Source organism: Osmerus eperlanus, chromosome 19 (assembly GCF_963692335.1).
Source record: "Osmerus eperlanus chromosome 19, fOsmEpe2.1, whole genome shotgun sequence".
NCBI lineage: Eukaryota > Metazoa > Chordata > Actinopteri > Osmeriformes > Osmeridae > Osmerus > Osmerus eperlanus.
The window spans coordinates 6958160-6973983 of record NC_085036.1 but is presented as its reverse complement, the minus strand read 5'-3'; the positions used below and the strand labels follow the sequence as shown (position 1 = coordinate 6973983).

Genomic DNA, 15824 nt, shown 5'->3' with positions numbered 1-15824 from the left:
CATTACCACAGCTCCCAGCCTCTCCTGCCGCCTGGCGAATTGACCGCTGATGACTGCGAGGAAAAACAACTCCGTTCGGATGAGCATCTCCCCGACGTCAAAAGTCCCCCCCCGAATGAAGCTTTGTCTCCGGACAAACTCTGTTTCTCTCTCTGCTTATGACATGTGGAAGTGGTGTGTGTGTGTGTGTGTGTGTAGGGGGATGAGGGGTGGTGCGTGTGTACCGTTTGTGTCTTCGGTGCATGTGTGCTGGTGTGTACAATATGAGTGTCTGTGCTGTGTGTGTGTGTGTGTGTGGCGCTGCGGCCTTAAAGTGAGCAGCCGAGGGGAGCCGTCACTAGTGATTACCTCCCTGCTGCGCTGGGGGAAACAGCTGAGGGGGAGTGTGTGTGAGAGTGTGTGTGTGTGTGTGTGTGAGAGAGAGTGTGTGTAGGAGTCTGTGTGAGAGTGTGTGTATGAGCGCGCGCGAGAGCGTGTGTGAGAGTGCGTGCGGGGTGAGTGTGCGCGCGGGTGCATGCGTTTGTGTGTACGCACGCAAAGGGGGAGGGGAAAAGGGGGGGGTGGGGGGTGGGCAAGCAGTCAACTCGCATATCCAGCCTGCTTCACTGGCCAGACTGGTGACATTTTAACTGGCGGCATGGTGTGAGGGGTGTGTGTGCGTGCGTGCGTGCGTGTGTGTGTGTGGGGGGGGGGTAGGGTGGTGGTGGTGTGTGTGCAGGCCTCATGACAGGTTGTCCTGTGACACAGTGCCAGCGACCCACAGCCCAGCCATGTCACCATACCAGGGTCGCCCTGAGGGGGAAGGAATGGGGGAGGGGAGGGAGGAGGTCAGAGGACGAGAGGGGGGGGGGGGGGTGATGTGGTCCGCCCGGGGCCATGTGCTTTGACTGGAGCCGGAGGACTAGGAGAGAGACAGAGAGAAAGAGAGGGAGAGAGAGAGAGAGAGAGAGAGAGAGAGAGAGAGAGAGAGAGAGGGGGAGTAAGAGGGAGAGAGAGAGCGATAACAGCTGGACCTTCAGCTGCTTGCTGCTTTTAACCCTGACACTGGTGACACCGAGAGGCCTAAAACAGCGCTCGGCTCACTTTTAGAGGGAAAAACAACCGTTGAGGCTTACCCCACAGGCCCCCCTCTCTGTCAGAGACACGGCTCTGTGAATACCAATCCATGCCTCCACTCTCCTCGCATTAGCATATGCAAATGCAACAGTCTATTCCGCCCCTAACCACAGTTCGACTGTGTCTCTACTTTCTGACACATGCAAATGTGGGAGAGGAATTCGTATAACAATGGAACGTTGGGGAATCACGCCTCTACGCTCCGCGCGTCACATTGCGGTCGAGCATGACTCTTGGTTACTGTGTGGGATACAGCTGGCACCAGTACAACATACAGTATCTATAGGGTGTTCAGTGTGTGTGGTGTGTGTGTCTCATTAGCCAACCCTGTGAGGCCATGTTGGCATTGAGGGTAGAGGATAGGCTGAGACAGATGAGGGGGCAGGGATTGCTCTTCACCTCTCACACACACACACACGGACGGACGGAAACACACCACCCTACACGCGTTGTACAGTCGACGCACACACACACACACCGTTGGAGGTGTGTCCTCCATAGCCCATCGGGGAAGGCTGCTTATAGCCAGGATAACTGAGGGGTGTACTAATGACGGTCTATCATTGAGTGTGCTCGCTGTGTGAGGTGAAGAACACGCTCGCACACAGCCCATATCAGCCCAGTAGGACTCGACACTCCAACACACAACTGTTGTACTTTGGCCCATTTCTTCAACAAACAAACAAAAAATAAACTTTTGCTCTGTGACGTTTTTCCCCAAACTACTATAATTCTGTGTGTCGTCTCTATATGGTACAAAGGACCGATGAACAGCACGCTGCCAAACAATATTGGGCTTTGACAGGATTTTGCCTCAGACCTAATCACTCTCTCTCTCTCTCTCTCTCTCTCTCTTCTTCTCCATCTGGCTGGTCTCATGTCACAGGGGTGTTCTCCCGGAAGCCAGGCCACGCAGATTGGGAAGATGTCCTGGGACGCAGGCAGGCACGACAGAGGCTGAGGTTTCAAAGCCCTGCCCATTACCCCAGCTCTCCCGCCTAATCCTACAAACGGGCCTTTTAAACCCTTTTCGGTTCCCGCTGTCGTGACTAGCCCGAGTGCGTTTGTTCGGGTGTGTGTGTGTGTGTGAATAAAATATAGATGTGCGTGTTTTGCTCGAGACAAAAGGCGTGCGTGTGCATTTTCGTACGCAAGAGTGAGTGAGAGATATGGGTGTGTGTGTCTGTGATGTTAGAAAGGTCTGTTAGTCAGAGAGGTCTGTCATGCATGGGACACCCATGTTTGTTTGTTGGGAGTCTGATTGAGCATGCTGTGCGCACATTATGGCATCATGATTTTTAATGCGTGTATATGAATTGGGTGAGCCTTTCCTTTATTTATTTTTAAAGATGCACACTTAAATTGATGATGCAGAGACGCTCTCACAAACAAACAATCCACAAACACAAGTCCGTCTGGTCCTCCTATCCAACAAGTGTCCCATTAAAGCTCATCCCAAGAACATAATGTCCTCTGGCCAAGCCCTGGATTAGGCAAAAAAAAAAAAAAAAAAATCAAGCTGACATTTACATTTTCGTCTTAAGCTACGCGCCCATTTTAAAAGCCATTAATTTCCTATCCTCTCTTTCTCTCGCTCACCCATCGCTCTCTCTCCCTCTCTCTCTCAATCCACTCCCCGATCTCCTCTGTCTAAGTCATCAGTGTAATCTATATATTGCTGGGGCTAATTTGCGGTAAAAATGATGGAGAAAGGGTACTTAATGTAGGACAGCCAGTAAATGTAATTCATCACGCTGTAGCCCCAGCCCTGGGATCCCAGGCCGGCCGGCCGACCCAGCTACGCTCCTATTCATCATGCCATGGGCTGATTATTTGCATATTAATTAGCCAGGAGAGTGTGTGTGTGTGGATGCCAGAAGAAAGTGCAGGGTGTGTGTGAGGTGGAGGACAATGCGTGTGAGTGCCTGTGTGTGTCGTCTGTCCTTGTGGTTGTGTGTGTGTGTCTGTGTGTGTTTGGAGTATAGGGATGTAGCATCCTGTCATAAATGCATACATTGTGTGTATACAGTATGATGTGTGTGTGTGTGTGTGAGGTTGTCTATAAGCAGGACGAGTGTAGGGGTGGGTTTGGGGAGCGGGGGGGGGCAGTCCTCTCCACAAACTAATTATCATACATCAGTGTTCTGATGTTGTAATTGATTACAACAGCTCCGGGAGGGCCCTGGATGGGAGAGGGGGGTGGAGTGTGTGTGTGTGTGGGGGGGGGGGGTGGTGTGTGTGTGTGTGTGTGGGGGGGGGGGGGGGGGGGGGTCAAGAGAAGAAGAAGAAAACTAGATGAAAAGATAACCCTCCTGTTCCCCCTCCTCCTATATCCCCAAAGTCGAGGAGGATGAGGAGGTGGTGGGAGGATGGAGGAAGAGACACTGGGTGGAGGATGGAGGAGGAGACACTGGGTGGAGGATGGAGGAAGAGACACTGGGTGGAGGATGGAGGAGGAGACACTGGGTGCAGGATGGAGGAAGAGACACTGGGTGGAGGATGGAGGAAGAGACACTGGGTGGAGGATGGAGGAAGAGACACTGGGTGGAGGATGGAGGAGGAGACACTGGGTGGAGGATGGAGGAAGAGACACTGGGTGGAGGATGGAGGAAGAGACACTGGGTGGAGGATGGAGGAAGAGACACTGGGTGGAGGATGGAGGAAGAGACACTGGGTGGAGGATGGAGGAGGAGACACTGGGTGGAGGATGGAGGAGGAGACACTGGGTGGAGGATGGAGGAAGAGACACTGGGTGGAGGATGGAGGAAGAGACACTGGGTGGAGGATGGAGGAAGAGACACTGGGTGGAGGATGGAGGAAGAGACACTGGGTGGAGGATGGAGGAAGAGACACTGGGTGGAGCAGGAGGAGATGGAGGAGGGCAGGGCAGGCTGCCGTTCCCCTAGCGGGAGCCGGCAGCCCTGTAAGCAGGGCGCCGCGCTCCTTCGCATCAGACGCTCGTTAAAGACGCCGTCGTCCCCGGGTGCCACTTCATCACCGCAAACGAGCCGGCGGAGGGTGGCGAGAGGGGGAGGTGGGGCGAGGGGGGGGGGGGGAGAGCTAAATAAAGATGCAACCTTTCTCAGGTTGAGGGGGGGGTGGGGAGGGAAGCGAGTGTCGTTGCGTCGTGTGTAAGTGCTGGCGTGTGCACGGCGTGTCTCCGCGCCCCGAGCTATGATGCATTGATGACACGCTCGCGGGTTCGTCGTTATCTTGGCACCGGGCGGTGTGGAATCAGTGTCTCGCTCCGGTGCTCCGGTGTGATGTTTGATGATGGGGTATTTTTATAAGTGGAACAGGATGTGTAGTCGTGGCGTCTTCTACTGTGGCCTTTATGCTACGGTACTGCTGAGCACCCGCTAGCATAGAGTGTGTGCGCGATGTACAGAGAGCCAATTACACACAGCACACACACACCCACACAGAGAGACGGCCTGTGTCGTGTGTGTCGGACCTGTTCTCCGTCAGTGGTGCCTGAGTCACTAAGAGCGGCAGTGGCAGCTCCCCCTCTGACACACTGTCCCACACTGGGGCATTGTGGGATGGCTGAGTCGCGGGCGGGAGGTCTGGAGAGAGACCATGCCGACAGCAGACATGCTGGGCTCAGACAACACGCAGGCCTCAGACAGGAAAGTTAATGGGAGTCTCTCAAGGAGTTTTGTTTTCCCATGTTTTTTGGGAATTCACAAATTAAATTTAATCGAGTCGCGGGTCTTCATTAGGGTTCGTTAGTCGTTTGACTTGCGAGAAACCAGAAGAGGTTATTTTTTCCTACCGCTTGAAGCGCCTGTTTGTAGTCCAGGGTGAGGAAACACTGACAAATATCAAAGGACAAGTTGCATCTTCACCAACTGTCTCCCTAACTTGGAAGTGAAGTTTAAAATACAAGAGCCCTTTCTAAATATGTTCTGCACTCGTGACTGGGGCCTCGACCACGCCGACTCTCTCCCTCCAAAACTCATCAACTCCACTCACCAGCCTCACTCGCCATTTAATTGATCTACCTCGGGTCGGGGAACGCAAATGAGGGCCCACAAAATGTGATTAGCCCCGAGTTTCTATCCATATGAAACTTAGCAACAACAGCACCGACAACAATGACGACGTCCGCGACCATGGCGGCGGACACGCCATCGTGTCCTTGGCTGTCCCTTTGGCAAGGCGACGGCTGTCTCTAGCCCTCATCACCTCCCCAGACGCCCCTGCTTTAATTAGTCAGCCGTAATTAGCCAGCCTGCGGTCGCCCTGGCTACGTCCGGACGGGCGCACGCACGCTGTGTGGGTGCGTGTGGGTGTGTGTGTGGTGGGGGAGGGGCGGTTGTGACGATAGCTGGGCTACTGAGACACAGCGTCGCGCGGTCGGCGAAAAAACCGGCGTTACTGGAACCGCTTCGAGGTCGTGCGGAGGCGACGGAGGGAAACGTCCGCGTCTGTGGAAGGGTCGTCCGATCCTCCAGATAAGACGTGAACACAGCAAGGAGAGAGTCACATGATGCTCCTCCGGCCAATAGCGGACGGGAACCGAGGTGCTTGTGAATGTACAGTACACCTCTGCGCTACACGGTCACACATGTGTTGAGAGAAATAGTGTGTGTGTACAGTATCTGTGTGTGGCGGTGGGGGTGGGGGTGGGGGGGGTCAGGGGGCGGACGGAGACGGATGAGCGCGAGGGAGACCTGACGGACAGGTTCACACACCCCTCCGGGTGATCGATGGCGCTCCGGCGGCGCTTATGCCGTTAACGGCGACGAGACCCCAGTAAGACTGGGGGAGATTTTCATTTCAATACAAGGACAGCGTCCCGGGAGAATTTAATCTGTGGGCAAGGACAGAGGCACTCCCTGGTCTCAGAGGCCATCAATCAGACAAACACCGTGACCACACACACACACACCAACACTCACGTGGGCATATATAAACACACATGCAATTCAGAGTCATCACACAGTCCGTACTCTGTGCATCGCTGTGGTGAAAGCGTTCTCTAATGATGCAGACTCCACAGACTGTATGCTCCAGCAAGGGAAACGCGACACGCAGTCACCCAGTTTGGCATCCTCTCTGACATTAAATGACTTTACATTTGGCTCTGTGAGTGTGCGATGGTCTGGCCTTCGGTGCATGTGTATCTATGTTACTATGTGGTGGCGGCAGCGCATGTGTGTGTGGTGTGTTTGTGTGTTGTGTGTGTGCGCGTGTGTTGTGTGTGTATGTGGTGTGCTTGTGTGTCTGTGTTGGTGGGGAGGACTGTGTGGAGTGTATGTGTTGGGTGTGTGTGTGTGTGTGTGTGTGTGCGCGTGTGTTGTGTGTGTATGTGGTGTGCTTGTGTGTCTGTGTTGGTGGGGAGGACTGTGTGGAGTGTATGTGTTGGGTGTGTGTGTGTGTACCTTGTGGCTGGCCCTGTAACGGCAGCACGTTCTGGCTCAGCTCTCCGTTGAGCCACAGCTGCATACGGATGAAGGGCTCCCGGCCCTTCTGGGTCAACTTGCTCCAGGGCTTGGGTCGAGACAGCATGTCGCTCACACTGCCCTGAGACAGGCCCAGCACCTGGACAACACACACACACACACACACACACAGAAACACACTTGTAAATCCAGTATTTACTGAATTCATGGAAAACAACAACATTTGAAAAGTGTACTCATGTTAGCCATTGTGCTGCATGTGAGTACAGTAGAGGGATTTCAGGTTCTTGTTGCAACATACACATAGGCACACATGCACACGCGCACACGACATAAACACAGAGCGACTGAGCGTCTTCCTGAAAAACTACTGAGATCTGCAAACAATTCTTTCAATTGTTCCGAGTTTAGGTTGTTGGTATTTCAGTCGGTTGCCTCGGTAGCACACAACACTGCAACTACATGGGGCAGCCTGAGCGGGCAGGGGATGGGGGGGGGGGGGGGGGGGGCGGCCGCGGGGGGGAGAAACGTCCACACCTTCTCTCCGAAGATGCGCTGACAGATGCCATTCTTGGCCAGCTTGTCTTTGACCTGCTGCGTCAGCTCGGCCGTCTCCACTTCCTGGTACATGTAGAACTCGTACTGCTCGGGCGTGAGTGGCGCCACCACCGGCTTGGCCGTTTTCCCGGCGGCGGCGGCTCCGGCTCCTGGAGCCAAAAGCGGTCCTAAGGGGCCGAGGCCGGACACCAAGCCCAGGGGCGAGGGGCTGCTCTGGGGGGTGTCGGCCCGGCTGGGGCCCTGGGGCTCGGAGCCGGCCTGGGAGTACGGGGACTCGGCCCGCGGCCAGTCCTTCCAGTAGTCCAGGGAGGAGGAGGAGGGGGCAGCAGTCGAGGAGGAGCCGGCCAGCCTGGGAGGCTTCTGGCGGAGACACAGAGAGGCACAGTCAGAGTGGGGTTTGGGGTGGGGGGAGGGTGAGGTGGGCGCTGATGGCTAACCGCTAAATGCTAACCGCTAAATGCTAACCGCACGGGTATCGTGGAGGGGGAAAGCTAACGGCTAGGAGCTACAGCCACTGTGGAAGGAAGACGTTATCGGCTATCTGTTCCAACGGTTGTCACGATGGACGATGGAGTAGCTACTCATTTCGCGTCCAGCGAGGTGGGTAAAGAGGGTGTGGTAGCTAATCTGTCCCTGCTCTTAAGAGTCCAGAGCAGGTGAGTGAGGAGTGGCTGAAGAAGAAAAAAAACAGCAGGGGGGGGGGGGGGGGTGGTTGGGGAGATGAATTCAATGCTGTGGAGAAGCCGAGCTCTCGTTTTGGAGAAGCTGGCCTGCCTCAGAAAGCGGATAGCCGGAGCTTCTGCCATATCTGATGGAGACACGCGGCAGACTGTCTGCGGTGCTGCCAAACCCGTTTCGGTGTCGCCGCGGACCTCACACATTCGGAACCAAACACAACACACGCTAACAAGGCACACAGACAGCCCCCCCCCACCCCTCCCCCCCTATAGAACGTTCTGGTCGTCGTAGGAGCAGCTGCATGTTACCAGCCAAAGCTGACAATGGCTCTTCTGTTTGGTGTCGTCTATAAGAAGAGCACCTTCGTGTATCACCTTACAAATGTATTCACCACGCTAATGAGTTCCAACAAGCCTCTGCACGAGGTGGCGCAGGCCAAGGCCGTCAACAAAGGGTTGGGACGTCTGAGGCAATATTGGGTTACAAATCTCAGTAGTTTTTGAGCGAAGTTGGCGACAACATGAGCTAAGTCACAAACAGGCAAAAGCATGCACACATTCTATCCTAAATGGAGTTAATGAAGGCATGCATTTCGGTGTCATTTTGATGTGACTACAGTGACATTCAAGGATAATTAAGGTCATGGTAGAGAGTGCTCCGAAACAGGGTCAGACATGTTCCAAACGTACTTTTATCTCACACAATAAGCTATGCTCATCCAACTGAAATACTGTAGTTGTGTTGATGCTTAAACATTTAGGTGTGATTTGGCCAATCTAAGGACCATCAGCCAGGAAGCTGTCACGTGTACTTCCTGTTCCTCACCTCCTTGCTGTCCTCCTGACTCCGCGCGTCATCGTTCCCGCTCGCCGACACGCCCCGCCCGCTCGGGTGCATGCTGCTCCACCATTGGTCCCTCCAGGAGCCCCGCCCCTGCTTGGTCCCGCTGTCCAATAGCATCCCTCCCCCGCCGTCGCCCACCGCCACCTCTGCGCCCTCCTTCTTCACCATGGCCGAATGGAAGTCCAGGAGGGAGGAAGGCGAAGAGGAAGGCGGGATGGAGGGCTTCTTGAGGGAGAGGGCCAGGGGGGAGTAGGAGGGGGGCAGGCCGGGGGCGCCCAGCAGCTTGGGGGACAGCAGGGCCAGGTCGGAGGGGCCCATGGAGGAGGCCTTGAGGATGGGCTCCAGGGCTGCCTGCTGGGCCTCCATCTCCCGGCGGGCCTGCTCCAGGATGGAGCGGATGGTCTCGTCCGAGCTGGAGCCCCCACCGCCGATGGAGCCAGCCCCGCTGGACGAGGGAGGGGGCTGGGAGGAGTCTACTGCGGGAGAGAGGGGGAAGGGGCGGATCAGACTCGGTTGGGTCGGGCCGAGCACCTTCCGACTGCGCTGCCTGACACAGACACACAAGTCTGGGCGGGGGAGGAGGTGTCCGACAAGGTGTTGGACCGCATCCTTAAGAACAGAAAGGGAAACCCAACTCTGATGTGTAGTAGTGTAAACTGGGTGTTAAAAACTCCAACTGAAGATCGGAAAGACCCTTTCCCCCCCCACTGTGTCAACAAAACCAGCTAAAAAAAAGAAGAGGTTAGATCTCTATGGAGACGGAAAAGCCTACGACTTGCTTGAAAAGCTTAAAATAAACCGAAGGGAAAAAAAACCCATCTGTGATTTGCATTGTGTCTCATTGTTTGCGGGTACCACAGTGTGTCAGTTATACATAAGAAGATCATACTGTACATGTCCTCACCAAAATTGAGACTTTGTGCATATTTTGCGAAATAGTTGCCCATGCTTCTTGGGTAACCTGTTCGTCGCTGTCGCTCCTCCACACCATCTGTAGTGGGTGGCACGGCGTTGAGAGGGTGGTTAGGGTTAAAGCTCTAAGACATTCTAAAGGAGGCACCCGGGGCCCCATTGTATCTTTGAAATGAATACATGTGTATATATATATTTAAATGAGGATATATTGGAGGATATTTGTATATATATATATAAAAGGAGGAGGGAATCGGGCTAGTAATCCGAAGGTTGCCAGTTCGATTCCCGGTCATGCCAACTGACGTTGTGTCCTTGGGCAAGGCACTTCACCCTACCTGCCTCGGGGGAATGTCCCTGTACTTACTGTAAGTTGCTCTGGATAAGAGCGTCTGCTAAATGACTAAATGTAAATGAGGCTGTGAATTCCTGTCTGAAGCCTCGATACACTTAAGGTTTTTTTTTTTTGGGGGGGGGGGGGGGGGGTGACAAAGTCCACAAAGGGAAAACTTCGGTCACAAAGACACGGGTGTGAATCTCCCGTTAGGAACCCGTATGAAATCCCCTTTATGGGCTTTTGAAGGGGCAGCGTGAAAGAGATGCAGCTCCATGTGACGGAGCGCTGGAAAAGGCATAGGTCTCCTTTAACTTGGGAGGACCTTTCCATATATGGGCGAGCTGGGGAAAGGCTGCGCGCAACAAACTATCCAATCACAACGGCGGGAACTGAAGCGAATTCAATGGGAAATTACAGGCGCCTGTCAGCTGATTCAAAATTCGACATGCCGATTGAGTGACGTCCTTGTGCGAGCTGACCTCGGATCAGGACTGAGTCGTGCCGGTCGGAAAGAGAGAGAGAGGTTGCTCCACTCACCGGCCTTCTGCACCTGCAGCTCTCTCTTGGCCTGCTCCAGGATGGACTTGATGGCCTCGTCCGAGCCGCTTTCGGGGGTCCGGATCCGCGTGGTGATGTTCCCTGGGGGAGGAGGCAACGATAGGTCAAAGGCTCAGCAAAATGGCAAGGCTGTACCCAATAGGAGGTTCCGGGCTGAGCTTAGGTGGTTGCGAGATAGTGCCTGACTACAGCTTGACGGGTGGACGACGTCATTGTGCGGCGACCTGCCTCGTCACTGGATGCGCGCGAGCACCGACGCAGTCTTTGGGTCCCACCCAAAGTTAGCAGCGCGCTAGCTGATAACAGGGCAGTACAGCGTCCCCCCACAGGCACGAGGGGCGGTAGGAAACGGCGCACTGCGTCGCCACGGACCCTGCGCAACGTGACGCGTTCGCAGGCCTTTCCTTTCGGTGAGTTCTGACATGACAACTACCAACCCTCCCCCCTCCCCCCAACCTCCCTGGCACACGCTGCCGGCCCGCGGCCGATCGCCCTCCCCTGGGGTCCCATTTGCTACACGGCTCAATCCTGTTAACACAAGAGGCCACGGCCACACATGTTCCTCATGAAGGGAGAACTAGAGCCTGGCTCTCTCTCTCTCGGTCCTCCTCGTCTCTGTGTGTCTCTGTGTTCGGGTCATTGTCCATCTCTCTGTCTCTCTCTCTCTCTCTCTCTCTCTCTCTCTCTCTCTCTCTCTCTCTCTCTCTCTCTGTCTCTCTCTCTCTGTCTCTCTCTCTCTCTCTCTCTCTCTCTCTCTCTCTCTCTCTCTCTCTCTCTCTGCACACAACGGGAACCAGACTAGATTTTTTTGGGACGGGCTCCATAAGAAACACAACACCCAGCGTTTTGGACGGGCCTCAGATGAGGAGAAGCTAATTGGTGTTTGGAGTGATACATGAGGGAGCGGAGAGAGAGGCTCCCGTCCCCTGCCTGGCCAGTGCCCCTCGCCCCGCTCCCATTTGCACTGAGTGAGCGGTCCGAGTAATTGGGCAAGGTCAACGCTCTGTCTTTCTCGTGTGCAAGGAGGGCGGGTGGGGGGGGGGGAGCAGCTGGGAACATGAGGGTGAACTGGAAGTAATTCGGTGCCGAAAGGGGGTGACCCTGGTGAAGGAGAGGGCAAAGGGGCGGATGGGAGTCTCAGAGGGGGAGCCACGCGGTGTCGAGGATGCATGGAGCTGCCACCGGCAACGCCATCAGGTTCCAGGGTGACGGTGACTTTATGACAGACTCATGCGCCCACATGAACTCCCCCTACGTCCCCTCACACACACACACTGGTGTTTGTTCCCAGCTGCTGGGTCAACAGGGACACAACTTAACTATGTTTTTCGAAGAACTCTGTGTTTTGAACTTTCACAGTTTTTTGGGGGGAGGCCACCACCACCACCTATTAAAAACTGTGTCGAAAAACGTTCGTGTATGCGGCCTACCGAAGTGCCAAACAGCATGTACCAACCACACCCTGGTCATTTTCACTGCGAATGAAACACTGCATGGGTTTAGGAAAAGTATATACTAGATCGTATAAAGAAGCTTTTTAGAGGCTAAATTATACGTGTGAGGTTTCTCCCTGATGTCAGACTGGGAGAGTGATTGCGTGGGCTGGTTTGGACTGGTTTTAGGCAGGTTTTTTTGAAGGAGGTATCCGCCCTACAGTATGTCTATTGACTGCCACACCCACCCCCTATATTTTCCCCAAAGCGTACATATTACGATACTAAGACCTATGGTGACCTCATTCCTCTGCATATATATATATTTATGTATATATAATATCTGTCTACCTATTTGTTTTCAACAAGACTCCAGGCCAGAAGAGTTGATGTGAGACTTTAAGACAACAACAAATTTGGGACAACAGAACCAAAATAACCACCCAACACTAAACCAACCACGATAGGGAAGGCAAAGAACAGACCTGGCCTCGAGGAACCTTCGGAGCCGGTTCTTCGCTTCGGAACCTCCTGAAACACTCTGTTCAGGTTCTGGCCTGGGTTCTCTGTTGGAAAACAAGCGGCGACAGAAATGAAGTAAGTGTCAGAGATCCCTGGGCTTAGGTGTCTGTTGATGACCTCTTTGACTAAGGCGTCACTGAGTACCTTAGTGGTCGTCTAAGCAAAACTCAGCACTGTTTTGGGTAGGTTAACCATGCTGAGGTCCCTTTGCTGTGACGGTGGGATTAGACGGATGGGTCTTAATGTTTGGGAAGGGCAATACTTGTGTTTTTATGCACAAGTGCCTTGTTCACGTATGCTAAAGGACTCTATAGACTCGACTTAAACCACCCACGGGCAACACTTAAGTCAATCCACATGTTCCACCATTTCAACCACAGATCAAACCTCCTACATGTTCCAGAGTAGACATTGATAGGGGATCGAGCATGCCAGGCCACTTAGTTGTGGTTCTGGTTATTGAGAATATTAACGATCAGAGCACAACTGTAACACATCGAACAGCGACAAAAAAAATCAAATGAAGATACGACTTGTTCTATTTAACATGCTTGCTAAACTTGTGCCTTCGGCGGACAGATTCAAGGCTGCCTGCCAGACCCAACTCCTTGAAGGGTTTCCAAATAAGCGCGAGAAAGAAAAAAGCGTGTTCTTCTGTTCCCAGCTCTGCTTTAACACTGAGAGGAACTACCGTACACGTTCGCCCCGAGCGCAGACTTCCACAGAAGGCCTCCCCCGGCTGCCAAGCCGGCCCGTGGTGCGGAACGAGGAGCGACTAGACGCGGACCTGGTGCTGAACCGCACGCCTGGCTCACTTTCGTCGGGCTTGCAGAGGCTGTGTGCACACTGACGCTCTCCAAGCACAACACTTTTCCTTTGATCCCTCGGGAACAGAGAGAGAGAGAGAGAGAGAGAGAGAGAGAGAGAGAGAGAGAGAGAGAGAGAGAGAGAGAGAGAGAGAGAGAGAGAGAGAGTGAGAGAGAGAGAGTGAGAGAGAGAGATAGATAGAGGGAGTGAGATAGAGAGAGAGTGAGAGAGAGAGTGTGGGAGGCTAAAGGCTAATGTAAAAGTAAATCAGATGAATAAAAGAGTATGTGTGTGTGCGTGAGAGAGAGAGAAAACATAGATATGACAAAGTAGACTTATGGACTGGTTAAAACCGATTCCTGGAATCCTAACAGCTCTCATATTGGGTCCAATTGTGAGACGAGTTTTAAGAGGAAAAATTAGGAGCCAATGTGCACCTCTAACACCAGACACGCTGGGATTTACGCTATCGATATCCCCACTGAACAATTCAAGCAGGTACCGACATAGCCTGACCTTTTAAGAAAACCTTTAACCACAAAAAGTGGTCGACTTCCACGGAAGCAAGAACCGAGAGATCCAGTCTGCATGCCGTTGCCTACCCACCCTTTACACAGTCCCATCCACTACCTGCCCAGACAGGCTTGTTATTGACTAGCGCTGATGCACCCATTCAGACAGATCGGGTAAGAATCTCTACAGAGGCAATCTGACAGGGATCAGTCTGCCTCCTGCTCCCTAACCTCACAACGCTGGCTGCATTCCCCTGGCAAAAATGGCACCGTGCCATTTAGGACTGTTACAAAATCAATAACAAAAGGCAGGGGGGGCCCCGACAGCGCTAAGTGCTGAGAGTCTGAGTGGCGTAGACAAAGATGACATTTTGATAGACTGGCTGCTAAATGTCCCCTCCTCACACTATTGGAAAAAAAAACATTCCTGGGCTGGTTGCTACGACAACAGACGGGAGGTGATAACGACAGTGGGGGAAAGGGGGGGGGGGCGTCGCTGGGGTTAGTCTGGAGGTTTTGGCAGGAGACATGACTGGGGAACGAGCGATAAGGATCGCTGTCCATTCATCAAGGTAAAGGCAGGGGGCTATGGAGGCAGGGCTGAGGTAAGGGTGACAGCCCGCTAAACAGAACGGGCCCATCAAAGTGATCGGGATGCGTCTTGCATAAAGCCGAAACGTTTAAAGGGTTGGCAGGTTGGCCGCCATTTTGGTTTTTTTTCTCACCGCTTTTTACGCGGCTTCGACGAATAAGGAATGGGAAGCTACTAAGGGCATGTCGGTTCCCAGCAGGCGCTAACCCTGCAGCTAAAACGCTCCCCCCGCCCCCCCCCCCAGGCCTCACCTCTCTGCCTCCCCTGGATGCTGCGGAGGGCCAGGATGTTCTGCTCGTCCGACAGGAACTGCCTCATCTTGTGGAAGGGCTCCTTCCCCCGGATGGTCAGCTTGCTCCAGGGCTTGGGCCGAGCCAGGATCTCGCTGACCGACCCCTGGGACAGCCCCAGGACGTAGTGGCCGAAGATCCTCTGGCCGATGTTGTGCTTGATCAGCTGCTCCTTCACCTGCCGGGCGATCTCGGCCGTGTCCATGTCCTCGCCCTCCGACGCGCTCCCGGCCCCCTCCGATTGGCTGGGCGACGGAGCCAGGCCGTTGACGTCGGGGCTCCCAGCCGACGGGTGCTGGCCCTGGGGCTGCTGGTGGGGGGGCAGGGGGCTGGACGAGAGGGAGTTGGGGGCGGGGTAGTGGGCGGGGGAGAAGAGCAGGGTGGGGCCCGAGCCGGAGACGGAGTCCTGGAGCGCTTTGGAGTAGAAGGTCTGCATGAGCTGCCGCTGGAGCAGGGAGTTGAGCGCCACCTTGCCCGCCAGGGGGAACGCGGTGCCCGACGCCAGCGAGGACGAGCCGAAGAAGTCCTGGCCGCCCAGGCCGCCGCCCGTGGGCGAGAAGTGGTGGGTGCCGTTGGCGGCGCCGGCGGCCGGGCCCGGGTCCGTGCCGGCGCCCGTCCGCAGGTGGAGGGACGAGGGAGGGGGGGGGGGAGCCCTGCAGGTTGGTGGCCATCGACGTGGCGGGAAGACGCTGTTGACCCTCCGACGACTCTTTGACCTTTCGACCGGTCCCACCTGCCGAGCGAGACACAGACCAAAGATCATCGGAATGTCGACAACAGACAGCAATCTAGACAAAGTATCAGCAGAAAACGGGGGGAAGCAAATGATACCTCGACACGGCGACACTCAAGTGCTCAAGAGGAGCTTCAGGTTGATACGATTGAAGTCGGCAGTGTTGAGGCACTAAGAGATTCATACACTCCTCGGGATCCAATTACAGGCCTCCGAGGAGAGGAGTTAGAATGAGCCGGTCGGGTCTCTTTTGTTGTGTAAAAAAAAGCAACAACAAAAAACGAAAACACTCTCTCGTGTGCGCGCGCGCGCGCGTGGTCCGTACGCATACGCCTGCAGTCTTGCATTGTATGTGTAGGGCTTCAGGGCGTGGACTGACGTTCGTCCATGGTGAAGACAAGTGCCTCCCGGGCGTGTGAGAGGATCTGGTCACGGGGGAAGATGTGCCGCGCTCACCTGCGCTGTACGAGAGCGCGCCGGCGCTGCCTGTCACCCTTTCCCCGTGCCATTCCCAAGACCGCTGCA

General features: G+C 54.6%; 1 protein-coding gene across 1 annotated transcript in view; it reads right to left on the bottom strand.

The window, feature by feature from the left end:
• cux1a (cut-like homeobox 1a) overlaps nt 1-15824 on the bottom strand; it is a 111573-nt gene that overhangs the window by 16768 nt on the left and 78981 nt on the right. Inside the window, 8 exon segments of the mRNA XM_062484918.1 lie at nt 6504-6663; nt 7062-7442; nt 8586-9079; nt 9508-9594; nt 10390-10491; nt 12329-12409; nt 14528-15216; nt 15218-15299. Of these exon segments, the coding sequence (XP_062340902.1) occupies nt 6504-6663; nt 7062-7442; nt 8586-9079; nt 9508-9594; nt 10390-10491; nt 12329-12409; nt 14528-15216; nt 15218-15299 (2076 nt within the window).